The 16,963-nt window shown below is 34.1% G+C and overlaps 1 protein-coding gene across 3 annotated transcripts in view; it reads left to right on the top strand.

The window, feature by feature from the left end:
* The first annotated feature begins 1,465 nt into the window (after positions 1-1,465).
* The window catches only part of LOC125681397 (hemicentin-1-like), a 56,975-nt gene continuing 41,477 nt past the window's right edge, over positions 1,466-16,963 (top strand). The window contains exons 1-6 of one of the 3 annotated variants that reach the window (XM_048921463.2): positions 1,466-1,739; positions 1,887-1,933; positions 8,656-8,693; positions 8,814-8,897; positions 11,399-11,594; positions 11,858-11,914. In XM_048921463.2, coding sequence (XP_048777420.2) covers positions 1,894-1,933; positions 8,656-8,693; positions 8,814-8,897; positions 11,399-11,594; positions 11,858-11,914 — 415 coding nt within the window. In that variant the 5' untranslated portion in view covers positions 1,466-1,739; positions 1,887-1,893. The remainder of the gene's footprint in view (positions 1,740-1,886; positions 1,934-8,655; positions 8,694-8,813; positions 8,898-11,398; positions 11,595-11,857; positions 11,915-16,963) is intronic. The other 2 variants (XM_048921465.2, XM_048921464.2) reach the window with 2 other exon arrangements.

The following is a 16,963-nucleotide window of genomic DNA, read 5'->3' as shown; positions in this document are numbered from 1 at the left end:
ACATACACATAGATGATATACAATGACTGTACCAATACTCAGAGTTCATTATATAGGTTATGGTAAAAGGGAAAATAGGGGAACCAGGATAGGAATGGTTGGAAATCAACTGTTATTCGAGTAGAGACAAGACCAGGAAAAAAGACAAATTTATAATCATGTTTAGGTCTTTAACCATGTCAATAAACTGTGACATGTAGGTGATCATGAATAATTCAGCTATATTGTTGTATTACTATGCTAGTTTTAATCAGTGTAGCACTCTTATTTACAATCAATGAACCAGGACCAAATTCAAACTTGATCTGTACCTTATTATGACAAAGCAATGCACCAAATATCAAATGAATGTCTGCAAGCACAACAAAAAAAAAAGTCTGGAAAACTGATACTTCATGCTATTTTTCTAAGTCCAAGGGCCATAACTAAGTGAAAAATCAACGGACCGGGACCAAATTCAAACTTGACCTGTAACTTGTTATGACCAAGCAACATACCAAATATCAAATGAATATCTGCAAGAACAGAGAAAAAAGTGTGGAAAACTAGACGGAACGCAAACCTAAAGTCCCCTTCGATTTCGTCGGTAGGGGACTAATAAATATGAACCGCAAACTAACAACTCAACTTGATGACAAACGAGATGATTTTAGTTTCTCCATCGTCAACTTCCCATATTTATGTAACAAAATTTCATTACCACCTGCAAATTGATTTTATATCTCTTAACTGATTCGCAACGCAAGAGCTTATTCTGCGTATGATCAGGATTTAAACCGAGGCAGGTTACTGACCAACAAGTTGATGTTACCGGGGTTTCAATAGATTTGTTTAAAGTCAGCATTTTGCAAATTTTATAGTCGTTATAATGATTTAGTTTGCCAATACAATCTACCATTGGGTCAAATGCTGTCTGACGTGATTCATACGTATAAATAGACCACTCTTGGCACACTGATTTGACTACGGATTACTCCGTTTACCTGATCAAGATATAAGTCTAACGGTGGGTGTGAACGGTCGACATGGGGATGCTGACTCCTCCTAGTCACCCGATCCCACCTCTGGTGTTTCCAACGGTCCGTGTTTACCAACTCTCTATTTTGTATTCCTTAAAGGAGTTATAGGATTAATTACTGTTCGTTATTTTCACTTTTCTCAACAATGTATCTAGGAACGTTTTATAGATGTTTCACCGGCAATGATGACGTCTCCATATGAATGAAAAATTCTCGAGCTAAACAATATACGACAAAGCACCTGTATAATTGACAGTAATGCACTTAGAATAAAGTTTGAGAGTAATGGATCATTAATACCTTAATAACGTCTTATCGCGCTGATATACTATGGAGTTTGTCCAATCGTATTACACTTCCCTGTACTCTAAAATCAACAGCCAAAGGGTTACAGTTCCCTTCTACTGTTTAAACATAAACAACTTTATAAAACCGTGGAATTTACACTCATGGTGTGATAATAGAAATAATTCAGTTTGTAAAATAAATTAGGTATTGAAATATATGTATACTATGATTATTTTTCATAAATACATATACTTACATTTTTAGAAATATATAATTATACGTATAAGACTCTATTGGAACGCAGAATTTTCTCGAGTTTTCTCAAGGTGTGTCTAGTCTAAAATTGAGAAATCAATACCCTGTATCTTTAATAAATGGGATTACTTGAAGCATAGAAAGACAAACCCAGGGAACATTTCAGGTGGGCAACAGGTAAATAATTATCTTGAACTTAAAGTTAATCAAGATTAATGCCAAGCAAATAATGGCATGCTAATATTATATATTTCATGAAGAATATTGAGATATAGAATTTTAAAGTATAGTCTTTGTATATATGAAAGTTAACCTATTTTTCAGTTTCATCATGTTGTTGACCATTCTTTTAATTTGGACCATATTTGGAGGTAATTACTTTTTATCATAACCCAAGATAATTACTTTTTATCATAATCCCTGTCCTTCAACGCGCATGTTGAGTAAACTACAAATAAGGTTACTGGTTTTTATTTTGTTGTGGAGTGCTTTGTTCAAAGCATATTGTCCAGCACTAAGCCATGGACGGCCATTTAGGATGTGTCCCTGTTAGCTTAAAACCAACAGCGATAATTTCTTTTTTAACATTTAAAAGAAAAGGTGTACCGAAGAATCATTGAATATTGATATTGTATTATGCATTGCGAAAGACACTACAAATAAATAGTTTTTGTACTCCATGATGCTATGGGTGTACATCATGGGAATCTTGATTATTTTAGATTATTTTAGCCCGCGATTGAAAAACAAGATTATGTAATCTTTTATATAACTAGTGCTATAGTTTGAACGGGAAGCATTTAGAATACCCCCGAATATTCTCTCATTTACCAAGTGGTGACGTTTTTGGCCGGGTTGCACAACGTGCAAACGGCTTATAGAATGGTGAGTGGCTGGCAGGCGGGCGTCTCTGTAATAGGGTACCTACTTTGTGTAATCAACTCCTCTCACACCTCAAACTTGACATTCCTCAAACATTGAAGATGTGCATGTGCCTTTAGGTAAGTGATCAGACATTTGTTTGAAAAATTCACATGCAGTTGAACTTAGTCATTTTTAAGCATTTCGTGAATAGACAGTGCATATTTTTGTAATCAACTCCTCTTACAGCATTTATTTGACATCCTTCAGACCTTGTACAGCTGTTGAAGCATTGACTATAGGCATGTGACGTTTTTGGAAGTGATTGGACATTCTTTGAGAAATTACATGTACATGATGTATCTGAACTTTGTCATTTTTAGATATGGTACCTACTATGTGTAACCAACTCCTCTTTTAGCTTTTACTTGACATTTGTCAGACCTTGTACATTGTAGATGTTATAAACCATTGAAGATATACATCTGACATTTTAAATGTGCTTCCATTTTTTGAACAATTTTACATTTGATATATTTTTTCCAGTATGGTTTGTACTGCTGTCTATATGATAGATAACACATTTCAAAGCAACCCGGCGGTCATTTCTGTTCTTGAATCGAATTTTAGTAACTCATGCTGAAACGTTCAATAAAAACATCAAATACCGTACACATCACCCTATTTCCTTCATTTATTAGAGATTCATGTTAATCAAAGTATTATCCAATCAAAATCAATTGAACATGTACTCAACTTCCTGGTCAATAACTTTCCACACGCGCATGCTCGATATCAGTCACTGTCAGTTTAACCATGCCAGTAAGAGAAGCGTCTCAATATGTGCCTATATCAACTTTCAGACAATTTCATATAGAAACAAATCTGTTATAGAAGTATAGGTATTATCTCATCAAAATTCAGCGCATGTACCTGCACTTGATTATAGTAATTTGAGTATGCCGATAAGTTACAAGTCTAGATATACATGTACAACTACGAGATACATTTCAAAAATAAAGAAATAAGAGAATCCAAAAGTATGAAGTCGAAAACAATGCATGCGCATGTGTATTTCAGCACTGTCAATCATCTTATATTTGTACATGTAGGTTGTTGTACCCATGATGTTAAGATCATTCCAGTTTTATCATTCATGATTTAAAGGTGTTTAGGCTTTGGTCAATCAAAATTGAGAGCACGTCCTTGTGCATGCAAATAAGTATTCTAATGAACGAATTAGTAAAGAGTCAAAATAAAAAAAAATATATGCAATATAAATTTCAATACTATTCACAAAAATCTAAATATGTTATACAACAATATTGGATTTTATACTTTAAAAATCCGATGCATGCTCATTCACGCACACTCGAATTTGATTGAGTTTTTGTTTAATTATTCTTTAGGCAATCATATCATAAACCTACAAACAAAAATGATTTCATTTCAGTCTTTTACTTCTAAGTTGTGGCCATTAGTGCTAAAAGAAAATTGCACGTGCATACACGCGCACAGGCGTCTGACATATGTAGCACTTTTGTTGATACCTTTCAACGGGCATTTGTATCATACATGTATATATACATGTGCAGTATAAATTTCAGAATATTTCTATCATTATAAGAAATTTACAATGATTTTGAAATTATCCAATCAGAATTTAGCACACGTATATGCACATATTGCAAATACATTTTACCATAAGAAATAGTAAGGAATATCAATATACATGTACATCTACATTATAAATTTCAAATGATTTTGATAAAAAGCAAAAACATTATGATCTTGATCGAAAGAATTGCACCTTCAAAAGTTGATGCACGGGTACTCTAACCTCTAACTCTAATATTTTATCTATCTATGCAATGAATACATCCCATTCCCTTCCTTTAGAAGAGAATTAAAGACGTTTTAGCATTAATTACCCAATTAACCCCTTCCCCACAATCACACACTTTCACGCATATACAAGTACATGTACCTTTGCCCCACAACCACGCAATTTAACGCAGTTTCAATGCATGTGCATTTATTTTTACTGCGTTTTATCGTTGATAAAGCAATAAGTATTGATTTTTTTTACTATCTTGGATTGTAATACAAAGTAGTGACAAAAAATGAGCGATTTGCCAGATTTATTTGCTTAAGTTCCTACAGCAGCGAAGGGATTGATTAGGGGATACACTACTGGCAATGCAGATCCATTGTTTACTGACGGGAAAATCTAACGCGCCATTTTAGAAGAAATGTTCGTGCTTTGTTTTTATTTTTCAATTCATTATATATCTATAGTATAATAAAGCAATACTGACGGTATTTTTCAATTATGCACCAAATCACACCTGTCGGTATAACTAATATAATCCCTAAGATCTGAAGAAAAATTCAGCAAAATAAACAAGGGAATATTGTTTGAAATCATACCTACAATGAGCGTTTCGTATAAACCGCCATCACGTCGTGTACACGGACATTGCCGAAGCAATCGGGTTGCTGGAACTGAGGTCATATATACAAAGACGGAAATTGACCCGAGTAACTAAACGTTTCGTTTGTTTTAAAACGTTACATGTACATCGTTTCATGAATGACAGGAAATACTGTAAGTGTAAGAAAGTAATAATTACGCAAAGGTGCCACTCAAATCAATTTGTTGATAAGTCTTATACGTGCTCAGTGCCTCTCTTTCGCTTTTTCCAAACTGGTGACCTCCGAGGTCAATGCATATCGGAAATTACGAGCAGGAATTACTCACAGGATGACAATGGTTCATGAATCGACGTTTTCTGCTGATTTGACGGGTTTATTGTTCAGATTCACTCTCATTCTATAAAGTGATATAGTGATATATATATATATATATATATATATATATACATTGTATATATATATATATATATATATATATATATATATATATATATATATATATATGTATAGATAGATAGATAGATAAATAATGTATATATATATATATATATATATATATATATATATATATATATATATATACATATATATTAAATGGTGCTTTTTGTTTTTACAATATATTTGTCAGTTACAGCTTGTATTGCTTTATGATTACTGATTGTAAGAAAGACGATCATTTTAAAGTAGCATGGAGAGGGGGAGGGGGCTAAAAAGGCATCACGAATTCTGTGGTATGCATACAGCTGTAAGTAATGTATATCAAATAATGTACGGAGAAAAAAAAAGGGGGGGTTAAGAAAATGTACAATTCGTCTCCTGCGAGGTAAACGCAACATTCTTGTTTTGAACGAGACAGAAAATGTGTGTACATTTTCAATTTGGTCATGTGAAGTGCTGATAAAGAGACACTGATCAAAACCGTGCATTTCAAAACTCGGGCACACAGGTGGACAGGAAGTAAAACGCAGTCTTAAAATTCATACGACATAAAAATTCATCGAGACAAATAAAGTCAATCACGGACACAAAATCTAACATTTTATCAGATTTCGAATGAACTGATTGGCAAAATGACTATTATATCTTTTTTTTTCCGCAAGTGAATTCATTGTTTCATCGACGACTGAATCTTTGCTTGGATCTATTCAATCTTTATTTTATTTCAAATAATGTATACTTTCCAACAAATAAACGAATAAGTAACAACAATGTGTCAATCTTTTAATATTCTTCTTCATATGGTGCAGGGGGAAGAGGGGCGTGGGTGTCTCCGATTTGGCCAAGTTTCAGGTAGAATTTGTAGAGAAATCATGCGACTTCGAAAAGACAATTCCTCGTAAAGCAGAATTTACTAACAAAGGCAATAAAGCGATTCATAAGATTTATTTACCATTAATAATTAAAAGAAAATTGTAACAATAGCAAAACATTAACTTGCGATAGCATAGGTGAACAATATCAATAGAGTCCGTGCCGCATTGAATCTACACACAAAACAGTTCATCTAAAATCCTAGTTCCAAGTTATAAAATAATCCAAATTCCTAAAGTGCCCGTCAAACCAGAGTTGTTTTTTTTGTCGTAAAAATTCACTGTGTATTCATAATAAGAATGATTTTCTGGTACATTCTTGAAAGACACAGTTATGCAACCATTACGTCATCTTTCTACTAAAGAAGTAAACTTCAAACTCTAGAATAATCTAGGTCACAGCACAGGCCAATCTGATTAAAATCAGACTTCTTAGATCCGCGCCGTAGACTCTATTGTAGTGATTGTGAGCGAATTTTGGGATGTGATTTTAATTAGATTACAGCAGAGGCAATTGTATCGGTTGGGTTGGAATTAACTATTAAAGAGTAAAGGTATAGATGGGACTGAAAATTGTCAAACCGTCTGCACTTTCACTTATCACAGCCATTTTGACCGGTACAACTTACTACCCCGAAAGGATGAAAGGACCAATACATAAAAGGATTGAAAGACTCTAATACTAATTTTTATCAATGTTAATTCATTATAGTAGATAAATTATGCTAGTGACAAGTCTTTATAAAGATACAATTGTCTTATATGTATATTTCTATCCAAACCACATTAACACAGGTGTTTGACGATTTATAATAATAATGTAAATTTGGGTAGTTTTTGGCACCTGTTAAATTGGCTGTGATAAGTGAAAGTGCAGACGTTTTGACAATTTTCAGTCACTTGGAGCTATTACGGACTTCATTTTATGAACTGGGGTAAGAAATTCAATTTAGAAATGATATCTAATGCTGCGCATTCTATGTAAAAGCTTGTTGTAATGCTTAACCAATCTGTTACGTCGTATAGTGTCAGGGCCCAGATAAAAGTCAACCAAAAAATAATAGGCATTTTTCCGAATTTATTTATGCATATCTTGGAAAGCATACGAACTTTCGGGATGAACTTTGGTAGTAAGGTAGGTAGAGTAGAATTTCATACCATTTGGTTTATGGTCTTTACATCGACCAACTTGAGTACCCTATATATCGAGTTCTAGAATATTACTACTACTACTTATAACATTTATATAGCGCCTTACATAAAACATTACTCTACGGCGCTTTACAAGGGTAAAAAGAGGAGTGCAACAATAAAACATTAATTTAAATGACAAAATGACAATATTTTATATCCTGATAAGGATGTAGGGCTCACGGCGGGTGTGAACGGTCGACAGGGGATGCTTACTCCTCCTAGACACCTGATCCCACTTCAGGTGAGTCCAGGGGTCCGTGTTTGCCCAACTATCTATTTTGTATTGCTTGTGGGAGTTATGAGATTGATAACTGTTCGTTATCTTCACTTTTCATCTGTAAAATTATCAAAATTGAAAAAAAATATTTTAAATATCGACAGCTAAAAGATTTTTTTTGTTTGTTTTGTGTGTGTGTGTGTGTGTGTGTGTGTGTGTGTGATAATTAAAACAGTCACTGTTTTACACTTGTTAGAATCTAAAAAGCTAATTGATAAAAATGAGTTTGAAGACTTTTTTTTTTTTTTATAAATCATGTTGACTTCTTGATGTCACCTGGAAGGTCATTCCAGAGGTGTGCTGCAGCGCAGCTGAGTTGGCGTTCTCCGTATTTTTGTGTTGTTTTGATTTTTGGCACTACAAGTCGCGACTTCGGTTTTGTATTCATTTAAAAGACTTGCGATGTATGACAACGCAGATCCGTGGAGGGAACAGTATGTATAGGTCAACATCTCGGCCTGTGAGCCTCCTGTTTGCGTTATAATGCCTTTCAATAGATGCAAAAATACGCCTTTTGAAAGGCGTAATAAAAACCTTTTTTCGCTGTATAACACCTTTTCACTTTGCGTTGTTACGTCTTTTTTCGCGTTATAACACATTTCTATTTATTTTTCCCCATAGTTTGATCCTAATAGGCTTTCTTATCGTTGGAATCATTTTCATCATGTTGCATTTTTTCCTTTATTAATTTCTCTAAATCCACAACTTTGTAGATATATAGGAAACTTGGAATGAGAGTTATTCTACTATCCGTATATCTATTAAAAGGATGACAAACATTACGAAACGTTACAATTCATTAAGCACTGCCTAATTTTGATATTGGTGTTGATTCTATAATGCATGTTCTAGAGATATTATAAACAGCCAAATCATGATTGATTCTTCACACCACATTGCAAGCTTAAGTTGAAGATTTGCTCGTTTTAAACGAAAGTTTGTATTGCATTGTTTTAGTACTTATCAATGGACGTAGGAAATAGCTTTCCCTAATGTATGATTATTTTGGATTTAGGGTTTTGTGTATGTTTGGATCAAGGGAAAAACGTACAGGTAAGTATAATCCATTTTTTCTGTATATTCTTTGACTATCGAAATGCGTAATTCATGGCTGACATGTATTTGCTATAAAGTGTCATTGACAATCTCGTCACCTCTCTGTTTTCCCTCAAGCTGTGTGATTCCATAGTTCCCACGACAGGTGTGATCGGTCGACAGGGAATGCTTACTCCTCCTAGGCACCTGATCCCACCTCTAGTATGTCCAGGGGTTCGTGTTAGTCCAACTCTTTATTTTGTATTCCTTGTGGGAGTATTCAGTTTGATCACTGTTCGTTATCTTCGTCTTTCATTTGTGTCTGGAATAGTTTGATAGTCGAATGGATAGTGCAGTGGTTATGCATGTTAAAAGCCTTCAAACTATTGAATTATAATTTTGCTTATCATAAGATAACTTGAAAAGCACTACAATCTTTCAAAGTATTGCTTTTTAGTTATGTTTATTTGACCGTCATATAAATGTTTAGAATATTAATGGAAACAAAGCTTTCACACTTTTTACACGATTTGCGTTTTTCAACTATAACTGCTTTCTTCGAATATCGTCTTGACAATATTCATTTTCTATAACATGGAAGGTGAAATAAAGTGTACGTTTCGCATTTCAGTAAATTTTCTATATAGTTTCCCTTTGCCCCTGTGGTAATGAAGTAAACCAACATTCCTGAATTGTAATTAGGGCCCCGCATGAAATGCGGGAGCCCTACAGTAATCACATTGTCCGTCCGTCTGTCCGTCAACACTTTCTTTGTCATACGATAACTGAGTTTGTATGGTTTTAAAATTTGTACAGAAATTATTTACAATAAAAGGAAGACACCTATAGATTTTGGGGTCATGTCATACAGGGGTGATGTCATGTCTGTAAATATGTCATTATTTTGGCTATTAAGAATGCGTCTATTCACCACTGTCTAAGGGACATAAATGCAATATATATATATGTTGTTTTTGAATGTGATATAAAATATGTTTGGTGTTACATGTATATTGAATTAAATGCACGTCATTCCCAATCAACAACTCTCGCTCGGGATCGGTATACGAAATTAAATTTCTGACATGCGGTTGCAAAGCATTCTCTCACCAGAGGGAGTGTTACGCAAGCTTCACATTCACCACTGTCAACGCTTGGAATCACGTGACAATATACATGTAATCACATGATAAAAACAATAATTCTCGGTTTCCTTTCTGTTTAAAAGTTCTGGTAACAGGTGATGACATCAGGCTTTTCATAGCCCACTGGCACTTTAATAAGTACATATTTACCATTTAGCTGTTTGTCTCTTATTTCACAAGTTTTATCGTATTTTTACAGCCTTTCTTGCTTTTGATTCCATGTTTACATTCAAATCTTCACCACGTGGATGCCCTACATTCGTACGCACATTACGAAGTAGTTCCAAATTTAGGATCAGAAAACGGCGATTTTAAACAATTTACAGTAAGCATCAATTTAATTGCACCAAAAACATTTCATAATATGACTAAATATTTAGTTGAAAACAAAAATGTTGGATATTAGAAACTTTTACAAGATTTTTGTAAAAAGCCGTTGACAGAGGTGTAGTGCGAGGAGCGCACGGAACTCTGGGTAGAGAATGGTTGCAAAGTGGAGGTATGTTCAAACGTAACTGTTTCACTGAATTATGTACCAATTGCACATTATACCTTAGAGAACTGTTCCTTTTGATAAACAAAGTCACAAAATAGATACAAAATGAGTGTACCTTATTCGTTAATATTACCGAACTTTCGTCTGTGAAAATCTCGAAATGGTGTGTTTCACTACTTGTTGACGGAAAAGTCCATATTTTCTACGCGAGTATTTTGATATTTGCTTATGATTTCTTTGGCGCATACATATGTTTCTGCTAGGAATAAGGGAAACTGCCTCACCTATATATGCAAAGACACATTCTAAAAATTTCTATTCTTAAAAAATGTAGAACATTTCTATCAAATGTGTTTGAAAACGCAGATGTCAGAATTTCCTTTTCCTAGACATCAATTTGTCAAATTCACAATCCTTGTTAAATGATATGTACCGCATTATGTACCAGTTATGCATTTTAAATCCCCTTACAATGGGATTTAGTTGCACTTTGTTGTGTTTGAGTGGGTGAGTGTTTGCCAAACAGAAGTAATTTTACATTTGCATCTGTCTCTTATAAATATGCTTTATCCTTCATTATTCCTTTTTCACTAATTTTCATTTCAATGTAGCTTTGAATATGATTAAATCTAACATATATACCAGCCCCAAACATTGCTATATCGAATACATATGTCACTTTCCTCTAAAAATCATCAGCGGGGCCCTTGCTGACCGTGTCAGTTTTCTAGTTCATTTAGGTGTGGTGTTTGTTGTTAAACTAGATGCTATCAATTGTATAATGCATATGGATATTATTTGTTAACTTAATTGTAATTCATTTAGCTGAATTGGTTGTCATTATTCATCAAGTATTTTATCAATCCTGTTATATAAACAATGTATAGGTATATGTACTTCAATTCTTGTTTCTATGGTGATGTCTAATTTTTTATTGTCATGGTGATTTCATATTTTTTGTAGTTACGGTGATTTCGATTTTTTTTGTAATTATTGTTAGCATGATTTTGATTTTTTTTTATTGTCGTGGTGATTTAGAATGCTTTACTGATATGGTAATTTACTTTTATTTGATATGTAAGAATACACAAATCTGCAATCTGCAAGAACTCGAACATTACCGAAATATTCATTGTTTCGATCGGAATCATGTGCCAATAAACACTGTCGTCAATGAAGGAACTAAATGCTTAGTGTCCTGCAACCATGAAAGGGCCTTTTCAACGTGGAAAGCTTGCGTGAATGGAGAATGGGTCGGGTCTGATATAAGTTGTAAAAGTAGGTGAAATAATTATTCGTAAAGATTTGTACTTATTTATATAGTTTCATACATGTAAATATATATTATATATATATTTATATATATATATATATATATATATATATATATATATATATAATATATTTACATGTATGAAACTTTCATTACTTACCATAAACTGGGCAGTTGGTAATTTGAACTGAAATTGTCGAGTTATTTTTAATTGTAGAAAACTGCATTGATTGATATTAAAAAAAAAAACCCAACAAATTATTTACAGACATTCAGAAGAAAGACTTCCAGCACAGTAAACAGAAAAGATTGTGGTGGGGTGGTGGTATGTATTTCTTAAAATCATCGACAAGTAGGGCGATGAAATTAGTTAACAATTTTTTTTCCTCACAGATAATTATTATCTTCAGTCTTAGTTACATGTAAGTATTTATGTCATGAAACCAGCTAGTATTGGATTGATTGATTGATGATTTACGCCGTTTGGGCAGTATTTCAGCCATTTTACGGTGGGGTAGTAGTTGAAGTTACATGTATGAAAGGTGAAGATAACGAACAGTGATCAATTTCAGAACTCCTATAAGCAATACAAAATAGAGAGATGGACAAACACGGACCCTTGGATAAACCAGAGGTGGGATCATGTGTAAGAAGAGTACGCATCCCCTGTCGACCGGTCACACCCGCCTTGAGCCCTATATCTTGATCAGGTTAATGGTATCCAAAGTTAAAATCAGTGTGCCAAGAACGGCCTAACAATCGGTATGAAACACGCCAGACAGCATTTGACCCAATTATAGGTTATATTGACAAACTAGAGTTGTGTTGGCAAACTAGATCGTTATAACGACCATAGAATTGCTGACTTTAAACGAGACTGTTGAAACCCCTGCACCATCAACATGTGTGTCAGCAGCCTGCTTCGATTTAAAACGGACCATACGCAGAACAAGCTCTTGTGTATCAAATCAGTTAAGAGGTATAAACACCATATGCATGTGATAATGGGATATTGGTACATAAATATGGGAGGTTGACGATGGAGAACTTGAAATCATTCTGTTTGTCATAAAGTTGAATTGTTAGTTTGACGTTAATATCTACTTTCAATAAAATATCTAAGTATGAAGCAGAAGTGGACGACTCTGTGGTGTCCTTTATTTCGAGCTCACAGGGATATATCGAAGCGACATATGAATGAAAGTTATTATTGTTAATAGACACGTCGTCGATATATCTAAATGTCGAATTGAAGGCCATAGCAAGAGAGTTTTTATTCTCACGTGGAAGTTTTTGAATAAATTCTGCTTCATAGGAATTTAGAAACAGGTCAGCTGACAAAGGAGCAGAAGTTCTAGCCCATGAGAATTCCAACTGACTGTTGGAAGACCTGATCACCAAATACCACGGAGATATTGTCAATGAGGAACTCCAGCATATTTTTTATTTCAACTTCAGAGTACTTGTGCATGGAAACAGAGTGGTGTTTAACAAAGTAATTGTTTGGATGACTGATCACTAGATGGGAATATTTGCGTTTTTCATTTTTGTTCAAGAAATAACTGTCTATGATGTCAAAAAGTCTAGTTCCTAATATATCGTGAGGAATGGTCGAGTAAAGTGTTGAGAAATCATGCGTTTTGATGTTGTTGATCTGGGAAAAGTTTCGTGATTTCAAGTTTACTATAAGTTCTTTAGAATGTTTTAGAATCCAAATTTGATCTACACCACTTCTGGCATATGTAGTCGCACATTACGTTTGAAGTTTCTCCTTCACAGCTGTTAATATTTTCGTGAGGAGCAAAGATAGGGGCTTGGTAGAATATTTATTGGATCCAGCAACACCATGGACCATCGTGACCATAGTGAAAAGATTCAGTAACGCAGGGTTCCAGATTTTTGAAACGATCGGTATGTTTTCTCTCTCTCAAAAACTACATAAATGAGAGTTTTCTTTGTCTAAAACATATCGCATGGACGCACAGAAGTATTAAGAAACATAATATGCCTCATACTTTGAATAAAAGTAGTTACTTTTCTCAAACACTCGTGTTTAATATCGAGTACCTAAGAAAATTCGCACGGATGTTTGCTTCGTGAGCTGAATTCAAGGTTTGAAATAATTTGAGAAAGAACCATGATAATGTGTCACAAGAATATCAAAAGACATTCAATTTCTTACTGAATTTGAGGTTCATAATAGTCTTTATTTTGACGAAATGCTTGAAAATGAAAATAACACAGGGTAAAAAGATGGAAGATGTAGCGTTATCAAGGTGAACAGATTCCCATATTGATTAATATCATCCAGTAAATGCACAATTTTAAGTTTTTCTGTCACATATTATATTCTGATTTAGGAATGAATCTATTTTTCTTTTATCAGCGTATGATACATAAATTTCCCTTCCATTATAGATTTTGAATAGTTGTTACAAATAAGATGAATTGCTGGTACATGAATGGTGTGCAGGTACAGCTTTAAGAGGATATCAAGATGCGATATTTTTCTTTAATCGTAGCCATACTTTAAATCAGACAGAAATCCTACATACAATAAATTCTAGGAGCTTAGCTATACTATAATTTCCACGGAACCATACTCCAACTTCCAAACCACGAGCATAGAAAAGCAACAATTTTAACATTTATTCAATGATGAAAACATAAGAAATGCAACATATAAATAAATCAAATATAATTGATGTGTCAAATTCAGAGGCAGATCAAAGATTACAGGGGTGGGGGTGGGTTTACATATTAGCCAAAATATTCAGCCGCTTTGAGTGCTTAATCTGGATTTTTCACACACACTGCTTAATCTGGATTTTTCACACACACACACACACACACACACACACACACACACACACACACACACACACAGATATATATATATATATATATATATATATAGTGACAAACAAGGGGGAGGGGCGTCATATCGATATGATACTGTTTGTGGGGTATAATTTAAATGATATATTAATTGCCGAAACGTGTCGGCATCTTTATCAAAACTGCATGTACTTGAACGGAGGTTTTCAAGAGGATTAATATTTTCCTTTTTTTTTAATTTTCCACAATCCGGAAGACAAACCCCTGTGACTAAAACTACCTCATTTTTGCCCAAACTGCATTTTCTTAAATCGTGATTTGAGGAGGGGGGGGGGTAGAGTTCGTGCATCTACACATGGATTCATTTCATAACATAAAGATTACTTTTTTCCCATTCGCCACTACTGTCAAAAATGGGGAAGGGGGCAGTCATACAATAAGGCTAAGAAAATAACTGAAAATAATCGTTGGAAAAACAAATTGGACATCCCCCTACTTGAGTCTGTGTGGCTTATATTTGAAGGGAAAGTTCTCAATGACACACAACTAATTTTTCAATACGACGAAAACAAAGGGAAAGACTAACGAAAGTAAATACTCGGTTGATTAACAACGATTTTCCAAAAGACCTGGAATTAAAGTGTCGAAAGAACCTTAAACGATATTTTAAGACACTCAGCCTAGAGAGGTTCGATGCGGAAATATAGATATATGTGAAACTCAATAGCGCGCGGGGGGTGGGGGTGGGGGGTTAAAGTTCTGACTTTGAATCAACTTCATGTAACTTCATTGCTCAAACTGACCTGTTATTGGAATAAATTTCCAAGGAGAAACGCGGTGTCAAATCCGATTTCGCAAATGAAAATAATTTGATATTTCTCAAGAGAGTGGAATCGAAGATCGGGGATAAGGGAAACACTCAATAGACAACATCATCCATAGGTAAGTTGAATATCATTTAAAACAATACACCAATCAACTGAGACCAATGAGCACACAAGGCTGACTTTGGACGGCAACATACACTGTAGATAATGTAGCTATCCGGATTACCAGTGTGATCGAACCTCCTACCTATCGTGAGCCTGGAGGCTTCAAATAACACAACAGGAGTAGAGAACAAGAGAACAAACTTCCTCACTGTAAGACGACGACACAAAAACGAGTATTGAACGAATGGGTCCTAATTAAGAAAAGCTACCGAGGTACAGGCTTTACCTTTAACTACAAGTAACTATATGATTTCCATATCATTTCATTTTTGTTGTGCCAACGATTCTGATTGACTGCGTTTTTGTTAATCGTTTCATTGACGAGATGCTCATACACAATTGAGAAGTAATGGATAGAGGTACATGTATATCGCGAAAACATGGAAGGAAAACTTATGTATTATGCTTTACGAAAAGAAAATATATTCATTCCTTAATCAGAATATAATATGTGATAGAAAAACTTGAAATTGTGAATTTACTGAATGATATTAATCAATATGGGAATCTTTGATATATTTTCACCTTGGTAACGCTGCATCTTCCATCTTTTCACCCTGCGTTATTTTCATTTTCAAGTATTTCGTCAAAATAAAGACTATTATGAACCCCAATTTAGTAAGAAATTGAATGTCTTTTTATAATCTTGTGACAGCTTATCATGGTTCTTTCTCAAATTATTTCAAACCTTGAATTCAGCTCATGAAGCAAACATCCATGCGGATTTTCTTAGGTACTCGATATTAACCACGAGTGTTTGAGAACAGTAACTACTTTCATTCAAAGTATGAGGCATATTCTGTTTCTTAATGCTTCTGTACGTTCCGTGCGATATGTTTTAGATAAAGAAAACTCTCATTTATGTTGTTTTTGAGAAAAGCAAATAGACCGATCGCTTCAAAAATATGGAACCCGAACTTTAGGGAATCCAGTATAGATACAGTAACTCACATTCATGCAACCCATCGATTGGGATATTAAATATGCCTAGAACTAATGGCTTTGACGAATGTCATCTTTTGAAAGGGCTGTTGGAATATAAATACGATTATCAAAAGTGGAATTGATGCCAATTTCGTTAAAATACAACTGTAATAATGAGCCTTACAAACAAAGACAATGTTGTTACTAGCTTTGTCAACTGGAACCAAAATATATTCCTGATGTAACCTATCTAATTCTTTTATCACGTCTGGTTTACTAAACACAGAAGGGTAGATGGTACATACTTTTGTTTTAATATGTCTAATACGGAATTTTAATACTCCTCTTATATTTTAAATCCATTCTAACAATGTATCAAGTTCTTCTTTTTCATATTTAGACCATCGTCTGGCATAATCTTCGACAAAATTCATAATAGAGATGAAGTTATGTCGCCAATTGAAAGACCTAGGTTCTCTGTATCTAGGACCATTTAGAATGAGTGATTTGAGGTCCTCTTTTTCAACTATATCAACATCACCAGTAATGACATGTCCAGCTGGACTATAGTTGAAAGAAGATGAAGAGCAAGAGCACGTTGATGGATTAAATATAAGATG

Source organism: Ostrea edulis, chromosome 2 (assembly GCF_947568905.1).
Source record: "Ostrea edulis chromosome 2, xbOstEdul1.1, whole genome shotgun sequence".
Classification (NCBI taxonomy): domain Eukaryota; kingdom Metazoa; phylum Mollusca; class Bivalvia; order Ostreida; family Ostreidae; genus Ostrea; species Ostrea edulis.
This window is presented reverse-complemented; position numbering and strand designations above follow the sequence as displayed.